General features: G+C 43.4%; 2 protein-coding genes across 28 annotated transcripts in view; one reads left to right on the top strand and one right to left on the bottom strand.

Moving 5' to 3' along the window:
• The window catches only part of ablim1a (actin binding LIM protein 1a), a 41,222-nt gene extending 33,863 nt beyond the window's left edge, over nucleotides 1-7,359 (bottom strand). For 4 of the 26 annotated variants that reach the window (XM_052080453.1, XM_052080454.1, XM_052080455.1 and 1 more), the window contains exon 1: nucleotides 1,204-1,795. In XM_052080453.1, the coding sequence (XP_051936413.1) occupies nucleotides 1,204-1,438 (235 nt within the window). In that variant the 5' untranslated portion in view covers nucleotides 1,439-1,795. Of the gene's footprint in view, nucleotides 1-1,203; nucleotides 1,796-2,870; nucleotides 3,028-6,983 lie in introns of those variants that run through there. The other 22 variants (XR_007964820.1, XR_007964822.1, XR_007964823.1 and 19 more) reach the window with 17 other exon arrangements.
• fhip2a (FHF complex subunit HOOK interacting protein 2) lies at nucleotides 6,836-16,911 on the top strand. 2 transcript variants are annotated; one of them, XM_052080462.1, is made up of 18 exons: nucleotides 6,836-7,001; nucleotides 7,896-8,050; nucleotides 8,827-8,905; nucleotides 10,987-11,156; nucleotides 11,374-11,478; nucleotides 11,581-11,703; nucleotides 12,432-12,635; nucleotides 12,719-12,915; nucleotides 13,000-13,114; nucleotides 13,203-13,279; nucleotides 13,360-13,552; nucleotides 13,913-14,076; nucleotides 14,163-14,303; nucleotides 14,378-14,468; nucleotides 14,545-14,688; nucleotides 15,293-15,433; nucleotides 15,520-15,623; nucleotides 15,709-16,911. In XM_052080462.1, the coding sequence occupies exons 1-18, from the start codon at nucleotides 6,995-6,997 to the stop codon at nucleotides 15,818-15,820; spliced, it is 2,322 nt and encodes a 773-aa protein (XP_051936422.1). In that variant the 5' UTR covers nucleotides 6,836-6,994; the 3' UTR covers nucleotides 15,821-16,911. The 2 variants fall into 2 exon arrangements, with proteins under 2 accessions (XP_051936422.1, XP_051936423.1); XM_052080463.1 differs by lacking the exon at nucleotides 6,836-7,001 and adding an exon at nucleotides 7,489-7,766.
• The last annotated feature ends 1,024 nt before the right edge of the window (nucleotides 16,912-17,935 follow it).

Below are 17,935 nucleotides of genomic sequence, written 5' to 3'. Positions count from 1 at the left end.
GCCAAAGGGGCAAAAATAGTTAGCCACTCCACACTTTTCATCATGCGGAGAGACGCATGCAATCTGTTCATGATGAAATACTTGCTTTGAAGCTTTAATATTTAACATTGTGGCAATATATTTCTATTTAACATGTCCTGCTACTGTGTTTTGCAGCAAAAACAGACCGCACTTTCCATGATTTAAAGAGTTCTGTTCCTATGCTTTCAGAAAGTCACACTATTAAAAACAAATAATAATAATTTTTAAAAAAATCAAGTTTGCATTGCAAACAAGTTTACTCTATTTGTTTCTCTTGCTGGCCACACATAAAACTGTGTGTTATGTATAGTTATGATACTCTTACCATATATGCATATATATACTGGGTAGAAATAAATGTCCCTTCATTTTGGTTTTTGGTTTTCAGTTTAAGGGCTTGGTTATCCGGTCGTGTTTGCCTGTTTGATCTCTTGATTTCTCGTGCCACTGGCCCATTAGAAGTAAATGGAAGGTCAACATCAACCTCTGTGGCCTTTAGTAGCATATTGCCTCTATCAGGTTTGGGTTGAAAGTCAAAACACATGATTGAAACAATAATGTTGTGTCAATTTTAGACCAATAAGCCCAAATAGAGTGGTTTTGCGACTTTGTGTCAGCTGCATTCTGAGTGTGCGTAACGGTTTGGGAACCTCAAATTGTACTCATGCCCACGAGTAATCCCGATGTAAGACACCATGTCACATGGTCATGTGCTGCTGTTTGGCAAAATGCAGGAGGTCTGGCCTTGCGCTATGGACACACATTATGTAACTGGAGGTGATTAACTTACTGTCTTTTCCCCATTTTTAGCAACACTTTTGGATATAAGGGGGGTCGGGGGGGGGTTATATGATTGCGCAATACATGCACAGTAGATTTTGTGCATATGCACAGATGTGAGCAGCCAATGAAAATGCAGTCATTTCTGGGAAACGTCCAAACTATTGACTTGTGTTCACCTACATGCACACAGAATTCAAGGCAAAGACGACAGACAGAAAGCTCGAATAAACAAAGGGTGAAGGTGAATGCACTTGAAATAGCAACCGTCTGGTATCTGTTATCGATTCTAACACAGTATCGTTACTGCGCCGGCTAGAAAACCACCCATAATTAACTTCTAGACATGCGACGTCAATTCAGGAGGCAGATGAACACATTTAATTTTACTCCCTATCCTACCTGAAGCAACATCATGTAGCCTTTCACTCAGGTAATAGTCGTTTGGGTTGAGGTAGGGCAGCTGCTCCATGTACTGTTTCGGAATGAGGTACAGGACCTCGGCCACGTGTCCATCCTCAATGATGGACATGCGTTTGATGGAGCTCTTGCGTTTCACCCGCACGTGGTCTATGTTGTGGCTGCGGCTGGAGCTGCATAGCCTCCCGAGGCTGTTGAGATTGGGCAGAGTTGGCATGACGCTTTGCTCCCCCTCGACTGCGCCACAAAGGCGGGTGAAGCACTCCAGGTAGGCGTCAGCCAGCGTCCAGGGGTCAGGCTCAATCCCCCTCTAAAACGCAGCTGCCTTTTGACATGACGAAAACACAGTCCTCAAAGCGCTCCAAATCTGAAGGATGAACTCCAAATGGACAAGAAGTGCATCATAAAATCCAGCGATATCCACCAGGCTCGTCCTTAAGAATCCCCCCCCCACCCCCCGTTATGATCTCATCGGTTCACATCTAAAGCAAACGCAAAAAGGTGGGTGCTGATGCGCACCTTCTGCAGGGGAAGTCAAACATCAGGTAAGATTCGGAGCCCAATGAGACACTGGTAAAGAAGCTTAGGAGTGTCTTCAGCCCAACCACACTGGAGCCTTAAGCTGCTTATGGCTGACGTTGAGCCTATGATTATCTTCTGGGTGGGGTTAGGTAGTTCCACAGCAGGTTTGCTCGGTGCACTCTGGGACACTTGGCAAGTAATGGGACCCTCGGTCGTTTATACACATCTGCCAGAAACTAACACCCTATCTGGGCTGAAGGGACACTTTAAAAACTGTAAAAGCACACACGCGTGAGCAGGCCGTTTTTGAGGCATCAAAGATCAATTAAAGTGAGTTAAACAAGTGCTGGTGAATTAGTGCAAAGTAAGACCAAATGGATGCATTGCATAAAGATGGTGCATCATGATAATCTAAGACCTCCGTGACAAGGTCAGAAATGTGCACGAGCCTTGATTTTCGTGACAGTGATCCTTCAAAATAAATACGGTCCCCTCATGGCCAGAAAAACAAAGTCAAATCAGTGGCACTCGCTTTTCATCTATTGGAAATACCGCACAAAGCAATTTGACCTTGTGCATAAAACTCAGAAACTGCGTGTTTAATTGTGATCCAGTCTGAAGGTTATTCCCAGCAGAAAGTGCAACATTTTGCTCTGTTAGTTCGCTATGTGATACATGAAATCACTGACGTGCCTCCTGACTGTGAGACGGAAAGTGAAGTTTATAATGAGCAAACTACCGAGATAAGATAAAATGAACTCTTGGAATCTGACAGCCCCCTAAAAGAACAGCTTTGTTTTGTCCAGCAGAACCCCGCCAGCCAGTATCCTTAAATAACACAATATCACGACAAAAGTCAGTGCTGTTGTTTGGAGTGATCAGCAACAATACACATCAAGACAATGAGAAGAGCACAGTTAAGGACATGCTTCAGTGCTGCAGTGAGGCGCTGCCCTCCAACTGTCATCCACTCCTCAAATGTGCTACAACACATATTCCCACATGCTCACATGCACACGGGCATGTTCTGAACAAGTCAGCTGCGCCCGGATGCATAAAGACACACTCATGAGAGAGTCCAAATCCCGCCCTTGTGCATAAACATCATCCTTTTCCGCTATTCTTACCATCCAGTCCGAAGCAGGAGGTGATTTTTTGGGCGTAATTGCACAGCCCATCGTAGCCTTGCTCCTGCATCACCGTGTTCCTCTCCCAAGTCTCTACGCACAGACAGACAATCTTACACACACACTGTCCCGGCCAGCCCTGCGTTCACTCCTTCGCCTGCTCATGAATTATTCATGATTTTGCCAGGACACTTGCATACGCGCTTGCATGAGCCCCCTCATGCAGATCACTCTGTATACCCGCAGAGAAACTGAGAAAAGTGCTGATGCAGAGGGATGTGTGCATTACTCTCCACTGTCTGGTCCTATATAGAGGAGGCAGCGGATTTTGTTACTGCAGGACAAAGCCTTGGTTTTAATCTCTCATTGATCGCCACATTAAGTGCAATAGATAAAGTTTGTGCGTTGTTCGAACACTGAGCAGGCAATACGGACTTTGAGGGGATACGAGGAAGCTCTTGCTGGCGAATTAGATTCTTGAAGGATCGAGCAGCACATGTTAGTCACTGAAAACCAGTCGAAAATAAATTGAGATGTTTTCCCTGCTCCCTTTGGGAAACTAATAAAATTTTCATCCTGTTTCAACAACCAAAAGGTCATATTTCCCTGTATGGTTATCAATGGGAAATTGGAGGTATCGCAGCTAGCATAGTCGAGTCTTCCAACTCATTAACGTGGCTTTTCACTGAATGTCATTGTTTTAGAGTCTACCAACCGTATGCCCTGGGACGCACGGCAGAGGTCAAGTATGCCTGTCCTAATAAATAAAAAAGGTGGTTTTACATCTGCAATTCACAGCCCAGAGGATTGTTGATATACGAAACCAAATACGACACGTCAACAGATACAAAAATCCAAGTGAAATGAAAAACACTGGCTTACTAGTGGGTATGAGAATTCTGCAGAGTTGAAGATCCCATGATGGAACTGATCCGAGAGACTAACATGAACAATAAACCCGTCCACAGATGAAACGCCAAAGTAAATACTGAGCAGAAACCATTTTGGCTGGACAATACAACCCATAAATAAGGATTTAAAAAGCATTAGGTTTGGAAGGATCATATATGTTGGTACAACTGTAACCGTTTGGAGGAACCTTGACATCCAAACCCTTAGTGAGGACAGGAATAAAAAGAATGCATTTTAATAAAGAATAGCTCAAAGACATCAACGCAGTGGAAATATGATGACTTTGGTAGAGCAGCAAGCCCACAAGGGAGTATTGTACTTTTATTGGGTCACTAATGGAAGGAAATCACTTCCAAGGTAAAAGCTGTTGGCCTCGGACTGATTCTGTACCGGGGGAGGCTAGAAAGTGAAGCAAAGACTGAGAGCGCTGTAATGGCTTTAACAGTTGATGGAATGTCGAATAATCAGAAACGGAGGCCAATCGCTCTTACTCGCACACTCAAGAATGCAACTTCTTGCCAATCTTGTGCTATTGTATAATAAAATATCATGTGAGCAAGCCCAATATAAATGTTCACATTTCACAAAGAGCGAGAAATCTTAGCCAGTTTGCACAATCTTTCATCGTCTCCTTGAAAAACATTTGACTTGGTGCCATCGATTCATCACAATACTTACCGGCACAGGTGCAACCAATGGCACACTGCGCAGGACTGTGCGACGTTACTGTTCATGAATAATGGCTGGCTTGCAGTGGCCTAAGTAGGCTAATCTAAAATGTCATGCAGTGGACCCTGAGTCGTATCGATCTCCACGGGCAACACAGAAGACACCTAAAAGGTCATGCCAGTTAAGATGGACCAGCCGCAATATTACGTACACTTGTACAAGCCAATGAGATTCCCCTCAAGGGGCAAGTCACTCATACTTAGGATTATTAATCCTTTCTCCAAGTGTGCCCACTTCATTGCACAACTCGGCATCCAACACCTTTTCGAAAATGCCAATTTACTCATTCACTACACTGGATTCATGGGATCCCGGTAGACATCGTTTCCGACCGGGGTCCACAATTTCTCAGCCAGGTTTGGAGGCGGTTCTGCTATGCCCCGGAGACCACGGCGAGCCTTTCTTTTGGGTATCACCCACAATCTAATGGGCAAACCGAAAGGAAAAACCAGGACCTGGAATCCGCAAGCCGCCATGTAAATCTGCACCAGCCTCTGTCATGGGCCAACCATCTGCCCTGGGTAGAGTACGTGCACAACACGCTCGTCTTGACGGCCACAAGGCGGTCTCCTTTCACGTCAGCATATGGTTACCAGCCACCACTATTCCCAGCGCAGGAAGGGCTCATGTAGATCCCCTCAGTTCAGCTCCACTTGCGGTGGCCTGATATGATTTGAAGACCAAAGCTGCCCTATCATATACCGCCTCACGCAATCAGGTTATTGTGGACTGTCGACGACGCCCTGCGCCGGACTGTCATGTTGGGCATAAAGTATGGCTCTCTACTCTGCATCTGTCTGGCTCATCAAGAAATTGGGGACCAGGGTTCATGGGACTATTTGAGATGCAAGCCATCACCAATCCCATCTCTGTCAAGCTCTGGCTACATCCCACCATGAAGGTTCACCTAGAATTCCACGTACACTTTCTCAAGCCCGTGGCATCCAGTCCTCTGGCTCCTGCTCCCACTCCACCTCCGCGTTCGATCTACAGAGATCCTGTGTCCACGGTGAGAGAAATTTGTGACTCTAGCCGTGGGGGGCAGAGGCATTCAGTATCTGATCAAGTGGAAGGGCTGTGGACCGGAGGAGAGGTAGTGAATTCCCTGCTCCTGGATACTCCATGCCTTCCACTCAACCCATCCAACTAAACCAGGTGGTCAGTCATGAATGCATTTGTTAAGAGTTTTTTTTTTTAAAAATAAGCCTTATTTGTCAAAGTTCACATTTTTGGAGTTCAATTCTGGCCGGAGCTTTCTGGAAAACAATTTTTGTAGCAGTAGTTTAAATGCACTGTGAAGCCGACGTGCTAACCACTTGACTACCGGGCCGCCCCTGTGTGTATACCACTGCTACCATAAAAAGCCAGGCTCAAACCATGATGAATCCACCTACAGTAACCTTGAGGTCATGGGAATCTTTGTCTGCCACAGCTCATCCTATCATTCAAGCAGGTCCTCTGACCGATGGATAAGCTGCGGGCTATATCTAACAGCACAATTTTACTGAAATCCATTCCCAACTAACCGCAACAATACTAGCCAGCAGCATTGTTTGCAGCTCTTTGTGTCCTGTGACAACCTTGGAAAACGTGATTTATTTTGTAAAGGAACACCAGTACAGTATTGTATCACTTTTGTGCTGAGCACCCGTCAATCCTTCCAATTTATATACCGCTTATAGTGTTCAAGATGGAAGGGATGTGGAGTGAGGAGACCTCAGGGAAAAAGTGGACGCCACCGCGGACTGGTCTTCAGTTAATCACATGGCATATTTACAGACACAAAATTCACACTTACATCATCGAGTGACAAACACCGTCTGTGACTTCTGTGTGCTTAACAGCGGCTCTCAAATGTACCAATCCACCACAAGCAGTCAGCCAAGAATAGTATGTACTGGGCAGGATGGAACTATGAATCCTGACCTTGACTCACTCAAAAAGAGGGTCGGGCAGTTGCTCCCTCCAGCTACCAGCACTCACACAAGAGCTACCACTGTGCAAGACACTGAGGTGGAATCCCCTCCTTGAATTCTCTCTAATAATATGATGAAGAAAAGTCAAATATTCTGTTGCATGTGTGTATTGCATGCGGATTAATCACAGTTTTTGCTGAAGCAAGAGAAAGTATAGTATGTTGTGATTCTCAGATCACATTCAACAGCCACTGACTGACAGAGCAAATGGGGTGAATTTTGCAAGTGATGATTTCAAATGTCTGGTCTATTTTTAGACACGAGGTTACAAGGTGTAGACACCATCAAATAAATTGTAGGCTGCAGCAGTGTGGTTATTCCAGCTGCAACGATGTAACCTACTTACACAGTCGATGCCTTTGTCAGTGATCCTCTGAAAGATGGCAAATGTTTTATTTCGCAAACAGACCCGCTCCTCAACCCTTTCCTACCCAAAATGAAGAGACCTGCCTCCGCATCAACTGATATGAAGGCTTCTGCGGCATAAGACACTCACCTTTTGCAGACATGCCGGGTAGGACTGTCTTTCTCTGCAGCGATGAACAGAAGACGAGCTCAGCTCAGTCAAACGCGGGGCGTCGCTTCAAATGTTAATGTTTTTTTATCTGAACTTGAAGTTTTCGTCAGGCATTCTCAACATTAATTTGAACGCCTGTAAAACGGTGGCTGCTATTTAGCGGACGAGACGGTGGAGATGGCACACTGGCGGCAGGGCGTGTCTGGGAATAGGCAGCATCCTTTTTGATTTGAAGTTTCCCACTGTATTAAACTTAATGTTTGGCATGGTTAGATCGCTTGCGTTTTATTGAGTACAGCGTCATCGTAACATTTAAATCAGCCGTATTGTTTCGGGAATTACGGACGTTCTGAGCAATGCAAATAATAATGGGTTAGAGGGTATTCCATGTTTGTCATTTTATGTCAAATTGTTACATACCTTTTATTTTCTTTCATTGTCCGTATCGTGTGGACTTGGGCAATTCCAAAACATTTGCTCAAACATTTCAACATGTGTGTTATGAGACTGTATGCGAGTTACGCAAAATGCTATTTCCGTTGTTTCTCAAACCTACATTGCTTGATTGGCAGAATCGCATAAATCACACGCCTTCATCTAATGTTTGTAGCCAAATTGAAAATACTCTTTTGAACGCTTCCCTGTTGCATTTGTATGCATTGCCCGTCGTCAGTGCCAAACTGGCAGTGTGTGTTGGAGTCGAGCGGATCCTGCTGGTGGAAAACGGGGCTGCCTGGTGAGCGAAGTGCCACCGTGTCCAAAGTGCGCTCGCCTCGCTCGGTTCTCGCCCGACGTCTGCTTGTTTACAGCGGCTGCGCTTATGGCCGGCGAACTTTCGCGGCCAGAAACGTTTTATTGTTTTATTACTCACGACGATTCTCTCGTTTCAAGGGTCGTTATACGAAAGCTCCAATCTGGATCGAGGCGGCAACAACAGGAAGAAGAAGATAGAGGAATTCTCTCGGTCTTCTCGGGAGAAAATAGTTCAGTCGAAGAACAAAATGTTCTCCAAATTTACATCGATTCTCCAGCATGCAGTGGAAGCGGTGAGTCTTGAGCAAAAAACGCAACCGTGCATTAATTTGTGCCCATTTTTCTAAACATATTTTACTTGCATTCGGTTAGACCGTCCGTACCAAAACGTCAGCAGTGCTAACGAACTAGCACATGCTAACTAGCGTTTACGTCTGCCAGTTTAAGTGGAAAATAGAGCAAATAATGCACAACGTCAACATTGTTTATATGCTCAAGACACGTTGCAGTTCCTGGACTGTACTTGTCCGAATGGTAATCAGCTGATTGTGTGTATCTAGCTTGGCATATGGTGCGAGTTAGCCGCTAACGTTAGCTGCTCTTAGCGTCCTGCAGCTACGCTCATGTTGCTGCTAGTTAGCGCAAGTGAGTTTTATCTTGAGAGTGTTGCAATAGTGAAACATAAGTTTTCAATTGCGCAACTGAAGTTGCACTGCTCTTGAGCAAACATTCGGTGAGGACTGATGGCCGTCTGATATGTGACGTGTTTTTTGGGCTGCTTTCAAGTCAGTCGAGGGGAGCTACTTCGCGAAACGTTTTCAAACAAAAGTCATCAGCATACTTATTCGGACACAAGATATAAAGCGTTCGTTTTGATCAATAATTGTAACTGACCAAATATTTTATGAATCAAAATCTACATTACGTTTTTATTCAAGAACACCACTATTTCCGGGCAAATACTATACTCTTTACTGTCTTGTAAAACAGATACACTCTGCAGTCTTTGCTGTTGTCAGCTGATTAATGTCAACACATCTAATTTATTCCTACCGTTTTCCTTTTTCAGCTAGCTCCATCACTACCCCTGCAGGAGGACTTTGTCTATCACTGGAAAGCCATTACACATTATTACATTGAAACGTCAGGTAAGATCAGTCTCAGGCCAAAACCTGATGGCATTATTGACTCAGTAACTAGTTTCTGATTTATAATACCTTTTGGGTAAATGCAGTCATGCTCAGGTTTTGAACACTTGCGTTTACTTTCTGTAAGGGTCCAATGCTGAAAAGGCAGCACTTTTACCATGAGTAACGAATGTGAAATGCTTGGCATTCTTGGAGTTTAAACCCATGCTGTCGTTTCAGCATGTTGCTGTAGTTACTATACTGAAAACATTTTACAAATGATTCGGAAAGCAGTACACATTTGGGATCAACTGACTTTTCTCTTGCATTTTCGGTTTGATTATTGCTTTTACACAGTGGCGGGCCATGCATTTCAGCCTTCAGTGACGTCACATACATACACAATATAGGCTCGTCAGGCAGCACTTAATTTTAGGAGCATTTAAAACCATCAAGTATGCATTCACAATTAAGAGCAGGAAACTAAATTTATAGTCAAAAATAAAAAGATTTAAAAAAATGCTAAATGAAATGCCACCCAAATTACGCTGTGTGATCATAAACATAAATTGCACAATGTCGCAGTTTCATATACGACACCAACCACACAATAACAAAACAAACTATTCTTTGAAAATAAAATTAACAGATCATTTGGGAATAGGCTATACAACAGCAAATAACTGAAAATGTTGAGCAGCTGAGATTGAACGAATTTTAGTGCACAAAGCTGACACCAATGCACTATTATAAATTGCATGTGAGCTGATTTGATACATTTTTGTATTTGTCATTTTTTTTCGTTACCATTAAGACTCACGAAATAAAATAAGAAGAAATGTAAAATAAAATTCATTTACTCACCAATGTAGTGCCTGTTCACTGAGCTGCACATCCACGCGAGTGTCCCCAAACGTTTTTAAACGCACCGTAGTTTGTAAGTGCCCAGTCGTGCTCTGATGTTTCCTTGCTGCCTTGGTAAAACAACTTAAATTGGTCAATCCAGTGGAAGGTCCGTCTTGAAAATTGTATGGAAAGTAGTCCTGCAACCAGATCAAAGTCTTCTCCTTTGGCCATTTTGGGTCAAAATGCAGCAAAAGCTCCCAACTAGCAGGCACTAATCCAATCACCGAACGTGCACGTCCAGTGTCGATCTAATAAGCCCTTTCAGCTGGCCCTGGTACGCAGACTCGTAATCTGATTGGCTATTGCAAACTGACTGTGGCCGTTCATTTACAGCGCACAGGTGCCTGGTCTGTTTCATCTGAAGGCCCAGAGCAAGTTTAGTTTACCTGGCAACACAAGCTATCTGAAATATGATTGGTTAAAAACTCTACCAGAATAAATAAGTTATTTATCGAGTGGCTTTCAATGTTATTTAAAATAACATTGAAAGCCACTCAACTAAGTGGAAATAATATGACGTAAAGAATACTGAGAATAATTCTGTTGACATATTTATGAAAATAAATAAAATTTGTTATTCTCGGAAAAGTAAATTTAATAAATTTGTTTAGGCCAGCAGAAAAGGCTTTGCTGGCCCTGATGGAACACCACTGCTTTTACAGCATGTAGGTGCCATGCTGACATTTGCAATGTGGATAAATCTTGCTTTACATGTTAGCAAAGTTGAATACAGTCTAATCTCATTAATATTAAACATGATCCTCAACTCTCGTTTCCACCGTGTGAACATTAGTTGTGGAGCTTTTTTCTGGGTTTATGTGGTTAGGTTGCATTTGTACTTGATTATGTAATCCTCTGATCAGTTTCTGAAGTGGCGTTCTACAATAAGTATTTTAGCATTTTGCGGTGACAAAAGGTGGAAAGCTAAGCAAAGTGTCCATTCTCTTGTTTTGGGGAGCTCAGTCAGCTCAGTCGTTGTGGGACACACTAGTTCTCCCTTGCTGCATGTTGCAGTTCTTATGTACATATTAGTTTTTGCTTTATGTAAAAAAAAAAAAAAAAAAAAAAAAAAACATTGACTGTGCTATTTGCCAACGCTAACAAGATTTGACAGAAGCTATACATAGCGTCACTCAACCAACTTAAGATCATGAACTTGATGCATCTTACAGTTGTACGTTTGTTTCTGCTGTCAGATGACAAAGCGCCAGTCACAGACACCAACATCCCGTCCCACCTGGAACAAATGCTGGAAATTCTGAGTCAGGAGGAACTCGAACGGGAGTCTGGGGAGACTGGACCTTGCATGGAGTATCTCCTGCACCACAAGATCCTGGAGACACTTTACACTTTGGGCAAGGCAGATGTAAGACACCCGTGCATTTAAATCCTGTAACAATAGCAAAATCTCATTGGCTGTCCTCATTTTGACAGTTCCATGACTTGATGAATATTTCATAAAACCTTTCAATAATTGATGTTATTATGATGACACAAAGTATTGTGGAATGTTTTCAGCACGTCATATTGGTGATAAGTGGTATGTGAAATAAATGGGTATTTGAAGGCCGGTTTCCTACTAGTGTCCTCCAGGAATGAAGCAGCAGGTCCTGACCTTCTACACGAAGCTGTTAGCACACATCCGTCAACCTCTCCTGCCACACATCAATGTTCACAGACCAGTTCAGGTGTGATGATTAGCGTTTCCACTTGTTTTTTTTTTCGTATTGCAGTTGTGTAACAATTACCTAGCATTGGTTGTGTAACAATTTTCAATCTGTTTCTGATAGAAACTGATCCGCCTGTGTGGGGACGTACTTGCTGCTCCTACGGAAAACGAGGAGATTCAGTTCCTTTGTATAGTTTGTGCCAAACTGAAGCAGGATCCGTATCTTGTCAACTTCTTCCTTGAGGTAGGTTGTTGTCTACAGGCAGTCCTCCCTTTATGGCGAGTGTCCTTTTGAGGGCTGGGACTCTCAAAAGTGTCACTAATCTGCACTAATGCAGTAGATGTCATAATTGTCAACATTTCTTAGAGCAATAATTCTCACTCTGTGTGCCGCAAGGTTATTATAGTGAAAGAAAAACTAACAAAATAACTAAAATTAACAAAATCAAATGTAAAATGGAATTGCTTTTAAAAAAAAAACGAAGTTACATCTTACGTTTATAAAACTAACACTAATTGTAGCGAAAATGTCCTTTGTTTTCGTCTTTATGAATTCATATAGATGAGCTTTTGGCTTCATTTAATTTCAGTATTGCTGTTAGTCTGTACAGAAAAAAAGGATGGTCAAACGGTTGCTTGAGTTATCTTTCACTTTATTACAAAATATTTTATAATACTTTTTTTAACTTAAAAATGCTGTATATATTAAAAAAACTAATACTAATCCTAAAAATAAGACAACTAACACATTTGCTCTAAAATCTAATTACAATTGACTGAATTAAAAAAGTTAATAAAATCTAACTATACTGAAAAATATGCTATTAACACTGATGTGCTGTGGGAAATGATCAAATTCCACTTAATTGGTCAAATATATTTTTGTTGATCTATGCTAGTGAATTCTAGTGACAAAGAGGAAAAAAAAATGCTCTTCTGGACATTTACCCACGTTTGTGGTGTTGTTCCTAGAACAAGGCTAGGAAAAACGAGAGCAAGAGTCCAGCTGGGGCGGAGGGGCCAAAGGCCGCCGCGTTGGCTCCAGACACGGGTCAAGAACGTGCAGAAGGCAGTGAGGCGGCACAAGTGGCCGCTTCCATCTCAAGTCCAAGCAACAGCAACAACAACAACAATTATAATCTCGTTACCTCGCTGCTCAACCTTACAAAGAGTCCCGTGAGTAAACACACCTTGTAAGTCACCGTTCGGTGTTGCCAGAGTTTGTTTTGGGATTTTGTATCCACTTGTCCATTGTGCAGGATGGCAGGATTGTGGTGAAGGCCTGTGAAGGCCTAATGCTGCTGGTCAGTTTACCCGAACCCGCTGCTGCCAAGTGCTTGACTGAGAACACTGAGCTCTGTGAGCTTCTGACCGATAGACTGGTCACCCTCTACAACGCCCTTCCGCCCTCCATGGACCCTTTGGACATCGAGACAGTGGAGTCCATCAACTGGGGGTAGAACCATCGTATTTTTGTTTATCTACAATGTCAGTTCAGTAGTATGAGAATATCCAGATTGGTTTTTTTGGTTCTTTTCAGTCTTGATGTATATAATGGGAAGGAGGATGCTGCAATGTTTGCGGGGAAGAGGCCTCTCATCTCCTTCCTTTCGTGGCTGGATTATTGCGACCAGCTCATTAAAGAGGCTCAGAAGGTCATTTGCAGCTTTTGCTTGCCGTGCGAGGATGTGTCACTTTGCCACTTGACTTGGCAGAAACAAGTTTTGTTTTTTGTCCTTCCAGTCGGCGGCCTCTGTGATGGCCAAGGCGGTGCGTGAACGATTTTTTGTTGGTGTGATGGAGCCGCAGCTTATGCAGACGTAAATCCTGTCGTCACTCGCCCCCGCTTTGCATTCCTCTGTCATGATTTGCTTCTTAAAGCCCGTGTTCTCAATCGTAGGTCCGAGATGGGCATCCTCACCTCCACGGCCCTGCTCAACAGGATCATCAGGCAGGTGACGTCAGAGGCTCTGCTTCAGGAGATGGTGCACTTCCTCCTGGGGGAGGAGAGCGAAGCCGAGACTCAGTCAACCATCGCTCAGAATCCCGTCAGGCACAGGCTCATCGAGCACTGTGACCACCTCTCAGACGAGGTCGCCGTCACGTTTTATCGTTCATCTGTCAACCATTATGAAGCTTTTTCATTGTGGTTGCTTTCTTTGTTGTCAGGAATGCATTCTTCTCACTTGACTTGTTCCCAAATCACCACCTGCCTGTATAGAAAAAAAAAAAAAAAACAAGCGTTGCTGTGACTCATGTTGTCAACCAAAAGCACACAAATAATATCTGACAAAGCCAGTGCACACATTGTCCTCACACAAATGCAGAATTAATTATATCAGACGTTTGCGACAGCCTCTGTCGGCTTTTTCTTCTCAGGAAGCAAACGTTGGGCATGTTGCTCTTGCGCCGACAACTGAACCGCTCTTCTTCTCCTCCCCAATCACTTGCAGATCAGCATCATGACTCTGAGGCTTTTTGAGCAGCTCATCCAAAAGCCCGACCAGCACATCCTGCACAGTTTAGTGCTGCGCAACCTCGAGGAGAGGAACTACCTGGAGAACAAACCTCCCGAGGAACGAGAGCCCATTGAAAACGGGCAGCCTCATGACGCTGTGTGAGGACCCTGTTAGAATGTCAAATATGTGGTGAAATAATTATTCATGATTGAGGTGAATGTTCCGTAAATGTTTTTGTGCGCAGAGACCTGGAGGAGGATCCGCTGTTTGGCGACGACCTCTCGCCAGACAGCAGGCTGCCGTCTTCCGATTGGCTCAGCCCGTCTCCGTCGCACAGTCCGGACAAGTCTGAGGGGAAAACGGAAGTTCACAAGATCGTCAACAGGTCCGCCTTCTGCTCGACACGCTCGCCGTTGATCTTTTTTTGCGTTTTAATTTGTCGGCCATCGCCGCTTGCAGTTTCCTGTGTTTGGTGCCCGACGAGGCAAAGTCGTCGTACTTTGTGGAAGGAAGTGGCTATGACACGTACCTCCGAGACGCGCACAGACAGGTGACCTTTCAAGAGTCCATCATCATCATCATCACCAGAAGAGAACATTCTAATACCGGCGAATGGGTGTTCTTAGTTCCGAGACTTTTGTGGCGTCTGTCTGCGCTGGGACTGGAGAGGAAGCCCCAAAGCCTTTGAGAAATGCAACTTGGAACTCCCCTTCTTTGAGGGCCACTTCCTTAAGGTCCTCTTTGACAGGATGGGGCGCATTCTAGATCAGGTCAGTTTGGGGATGTACTCAAAGTATTTATCTATTTTTTTAATTCACCACTAGTCATCTTAGTGGCGTTAGTACCATCAGTATTATTATAGACCATATCAAGGTCGACTATTTATTTTTTTGTTCTTGTATTGCATCTCATTAGATTCTGTAAGTGTACCTGATGAAGTTTCTATCTGTGCCTGCCACAGCCATTTTTGACCTCATAAATCCACGATGAGGGTTAAATAAAATCACCGTCATTCACGCCAGTCTGCTTCACCGGACTTCTCTCAACGAAATTGTTATTATTCGGACTGACCAATATGGATTTTTTTGTAATGAATTAAAATAACTTCATTTTTGGTCCCTTAACATTTACAACAATACAAATATGAATTAGAGGTAGACAATTTGACAGTTTTACATGACTATATTTTCCCTATGCTGTAATATGAAAAAACAAACGAATAAAAAAATCTGCAGAATAATCGGGCAATTTTTGCAGGCTTAATACCGGCTGATGAATCGGTGAGGCCCTCGTTAAAAGCACTTTGCCCAGCTCACGCCCGGTGTGCTAAAACTTGCCCGCTTAGTCCTGAGCTCTCTGCTTTGCGTCTCGCAGCCGTATGACGTCAACCTGCAAGTGACGGCGGTGCTTTCCAAACTGTCTTTGTTACCGCACCCCCACCTGCACGAGTACCTGCTGGACCCCTACGTCAACTTGGCTCCCGGATGCAGGTCTTTGTTCTCTGTTGTGGTCAGGGTACGTTGAACCCATTTGTGTCAAGGGTCTTTCTGGAGTGTAAACATTTTGTAAGAAGGGCAAACCTTGCGTGTTTTTTGGGTCAGGTGGTGGGCGACCTCATGTTGAGGATTCAGCGCATCCCCGACTTCACCCCTAAACTGCTGCTGGTGAGGAAGAGATTGTTGGGTCTGGAGCCCGAGGGCATCACGTACGTACGGCGTCTCGGCGCAAGCGCTCGCTCGTCTGTCGCTCAAACGAGCACAATCGTATTTTGATCCCATCTCTCCTACCAGGATCGACCACGTGACTCTCCTGGAGGGGGTGATCGTGCTGGAGGAGTTCTGCAAAGAGCTGGCGGCCATCGCTTTTGTCAAATACCATGCCACCACCTCAACGTCGCCATAACGGCTCGCCCGCTCTTCTTGACGCGACTGTCGGGACTTGATGGGTTGCTGAGGTTCAATACTGCGCATGCAGCAGAGGAACAAGACTGAAGATGGGCAACCTCTGCGTGTTCACTTTCACTGCCCAGCCAACCATCCTCCTCCTCATCATCATCATGGATGTTTTGTGTGTGGGACAAAAAGATGCATGTATTTATTTGCAGCCATGGCTGCCATCGCCTTAGTGTGGAAGCACACCGTTTTTCTTTCTGGAGCATTTTTATCTTTTGTGTTTTCCATGCTTGTAGACGTGCAGTTAACATTGTCCTCTTAAAATGCCACGTCCTCTTATTTATTGATTTGCTTTCTTTTTAAACCAACATGGTATTTGGATGCTTTTAATGCAGTCGACGAGCAGATGATTCATTTCCTTCATCCAAAGCTTCATCGTCATCCAAAGAGTTCACCATCCAACGTGGTGTTTAGGAGCTGGCGGACTTTTGCACATGCACTTGTTACATTTTCGCTTACATTTGTACAAAGATACAATGCCTCTCACCGTTCCGTTCCCCACCCCGAGCCAGTGAGCTCCTCTATGTTTCTATGCCTTCTTCTACAAACGTGTATTTAAAAGCAGTGTTGTGTCATGGATGACCCAAATGTGTACTGTATTGTTACATATTCTTTGGCCAGGTGTAGGTTGCTTTAAATCAACATCTTACCACACTTCTTTTTGAGTACTTGATGAGAAAAATCAAGATATTCCTCCATGTGTCTTTGGTGTTTGATTCGTATGGAAAGGTTTGAGAGATTTGTGTTGGTCTCTTTTGGTCTTGAGCTGTTGATGGAAGTGCTTGAATAGAGTCACACTTGCACATTTGTAGTTCTTCACACTTGCTTATTATGTAAATAACACAAAAGTTAATCTGCCCCCCGTCCCACTTAAACCCCCAAAATAGTGTATCACAGGAGTAATGTTCTTACTGTATTTTACAGGACTTGCCTTTTTTCATGCAACTTTTATAATCAGCCATCTTACCAACTTTGTGTTTCAGTATATTGTATGTGTACAATAGCAATATAGAAGGATACTACCTGGTGTCAAAGAATGCCGCGGCATTATTTTCTTTGTTGGAAGAGAGCAGAAAGCTAATTGGCCGAGTTCTCCGTGACACGTGATGCCTTAGGTTACAGTGGCCGTGAATGATCTCGTTTGCTCTTCTTCGATGTTGACCGGTCACTACTGTTCTCAGACTCTTTCTGCTTCTTTTCCAACAAGAAGAAGGGGAAGCCTTGTTTCCTTTTCTTTTCTATTTTCATTTGTGCAATGCAAACGTGAGACATATGGTGCATGATCTTCCCTCCTTGTGCTTCACTGAGGATTTGAGAAAGCAAGCCTAAATGTGTTCTCACCCACTCATATTCTCCCTTATGAGCAATCTTGACTTCAGTGCTGTTGGGACAATGCGCTCTTGTTCAACTTTATCCATCTGAATAAAAGATGTATTCAGCCTAGGTTCATTCATGTTTGATCTTGTTTTTATCACAAAATATCTGTACAATAAAAACAAAACATACTCTTGTATTACTACGGAGAGTCAGAGTCATTTTTGTTCAATGGTACTCAGTGCTGAACACCAGTGTCAGAACACATGAGGGGGGAAAAAATATATATTTTTTTGGTAGTAAACTTAATACCGGTACCTTCAATGTTACGCATGTGGAACTGTGGCTTAGCTGAGCAAAGCTTTTTAATTTAGGTGGTTTGCAAAAAATAAAATAAAAAATTGTAATACTGTTGTACAAAAATCATCCCGGAAAAAGAACACTATGGTGCTAAAAAAAGACATTTTGAACAGAGATGGCCTTATTTGTCCCTAAATGTATTTTTTTTGACTGATTTGAAAAAAATATATATACCGGTAGTCTTTCCTTTTTCCTAGCACATCAGGTTTTTGAGATATTTTCATTGTTAAGTTTGACTGACAAAAGCTTGTACGATACTGACTCTCCAATGCATATTAATTTATAACTGATGTTTCCAAAAAAAATCTCATCTGTTGCTGAAGTCCAATTATAAATATCTCAATCCATTATCCGATTTTACATATACCGTTACACAGTGGCGGGCTGTGCA

Source organism: Hippocampus zosterae, chromosome 11 (assembly GCF_025434085.1).
Source record: "Hippocampus zosterae strain Florida chromosome 11, ASM2543408v3, whole genome shotgun sequence".
NCBI lineage: Eukaryota > Metazoa > Chordata > Actinopteri > Syngnathiformes > Syngnathidae > Hippocampus > Hippocampus zosterae.
This window is presented reverse-complemented; position numbering and strand designations above follow the sequence as displayed.

What these genes read in the sequence shown, in the direction of transcription:
- fhip2a (XM_052080462.1), top strand. An exon ending in TTGTCAACTTCTTCCTTGAG is followed by an intron (nt 11,704 to 12,431) that starts GTAGGTTGTTGT and finishes TGTTGTTCCTAG; the next exon opens with AACAAGGCTAGGAAAAACGA. An exon ending in TCATTAAAGAGGCTCAGAAG is followed by an intron (nt 13,115 to 13,202) that starts GTCATTTGCAGC and finishes TTGTCCTTCCAG; the next exon opens with TCGGCGGCCTCTGTGATGGC.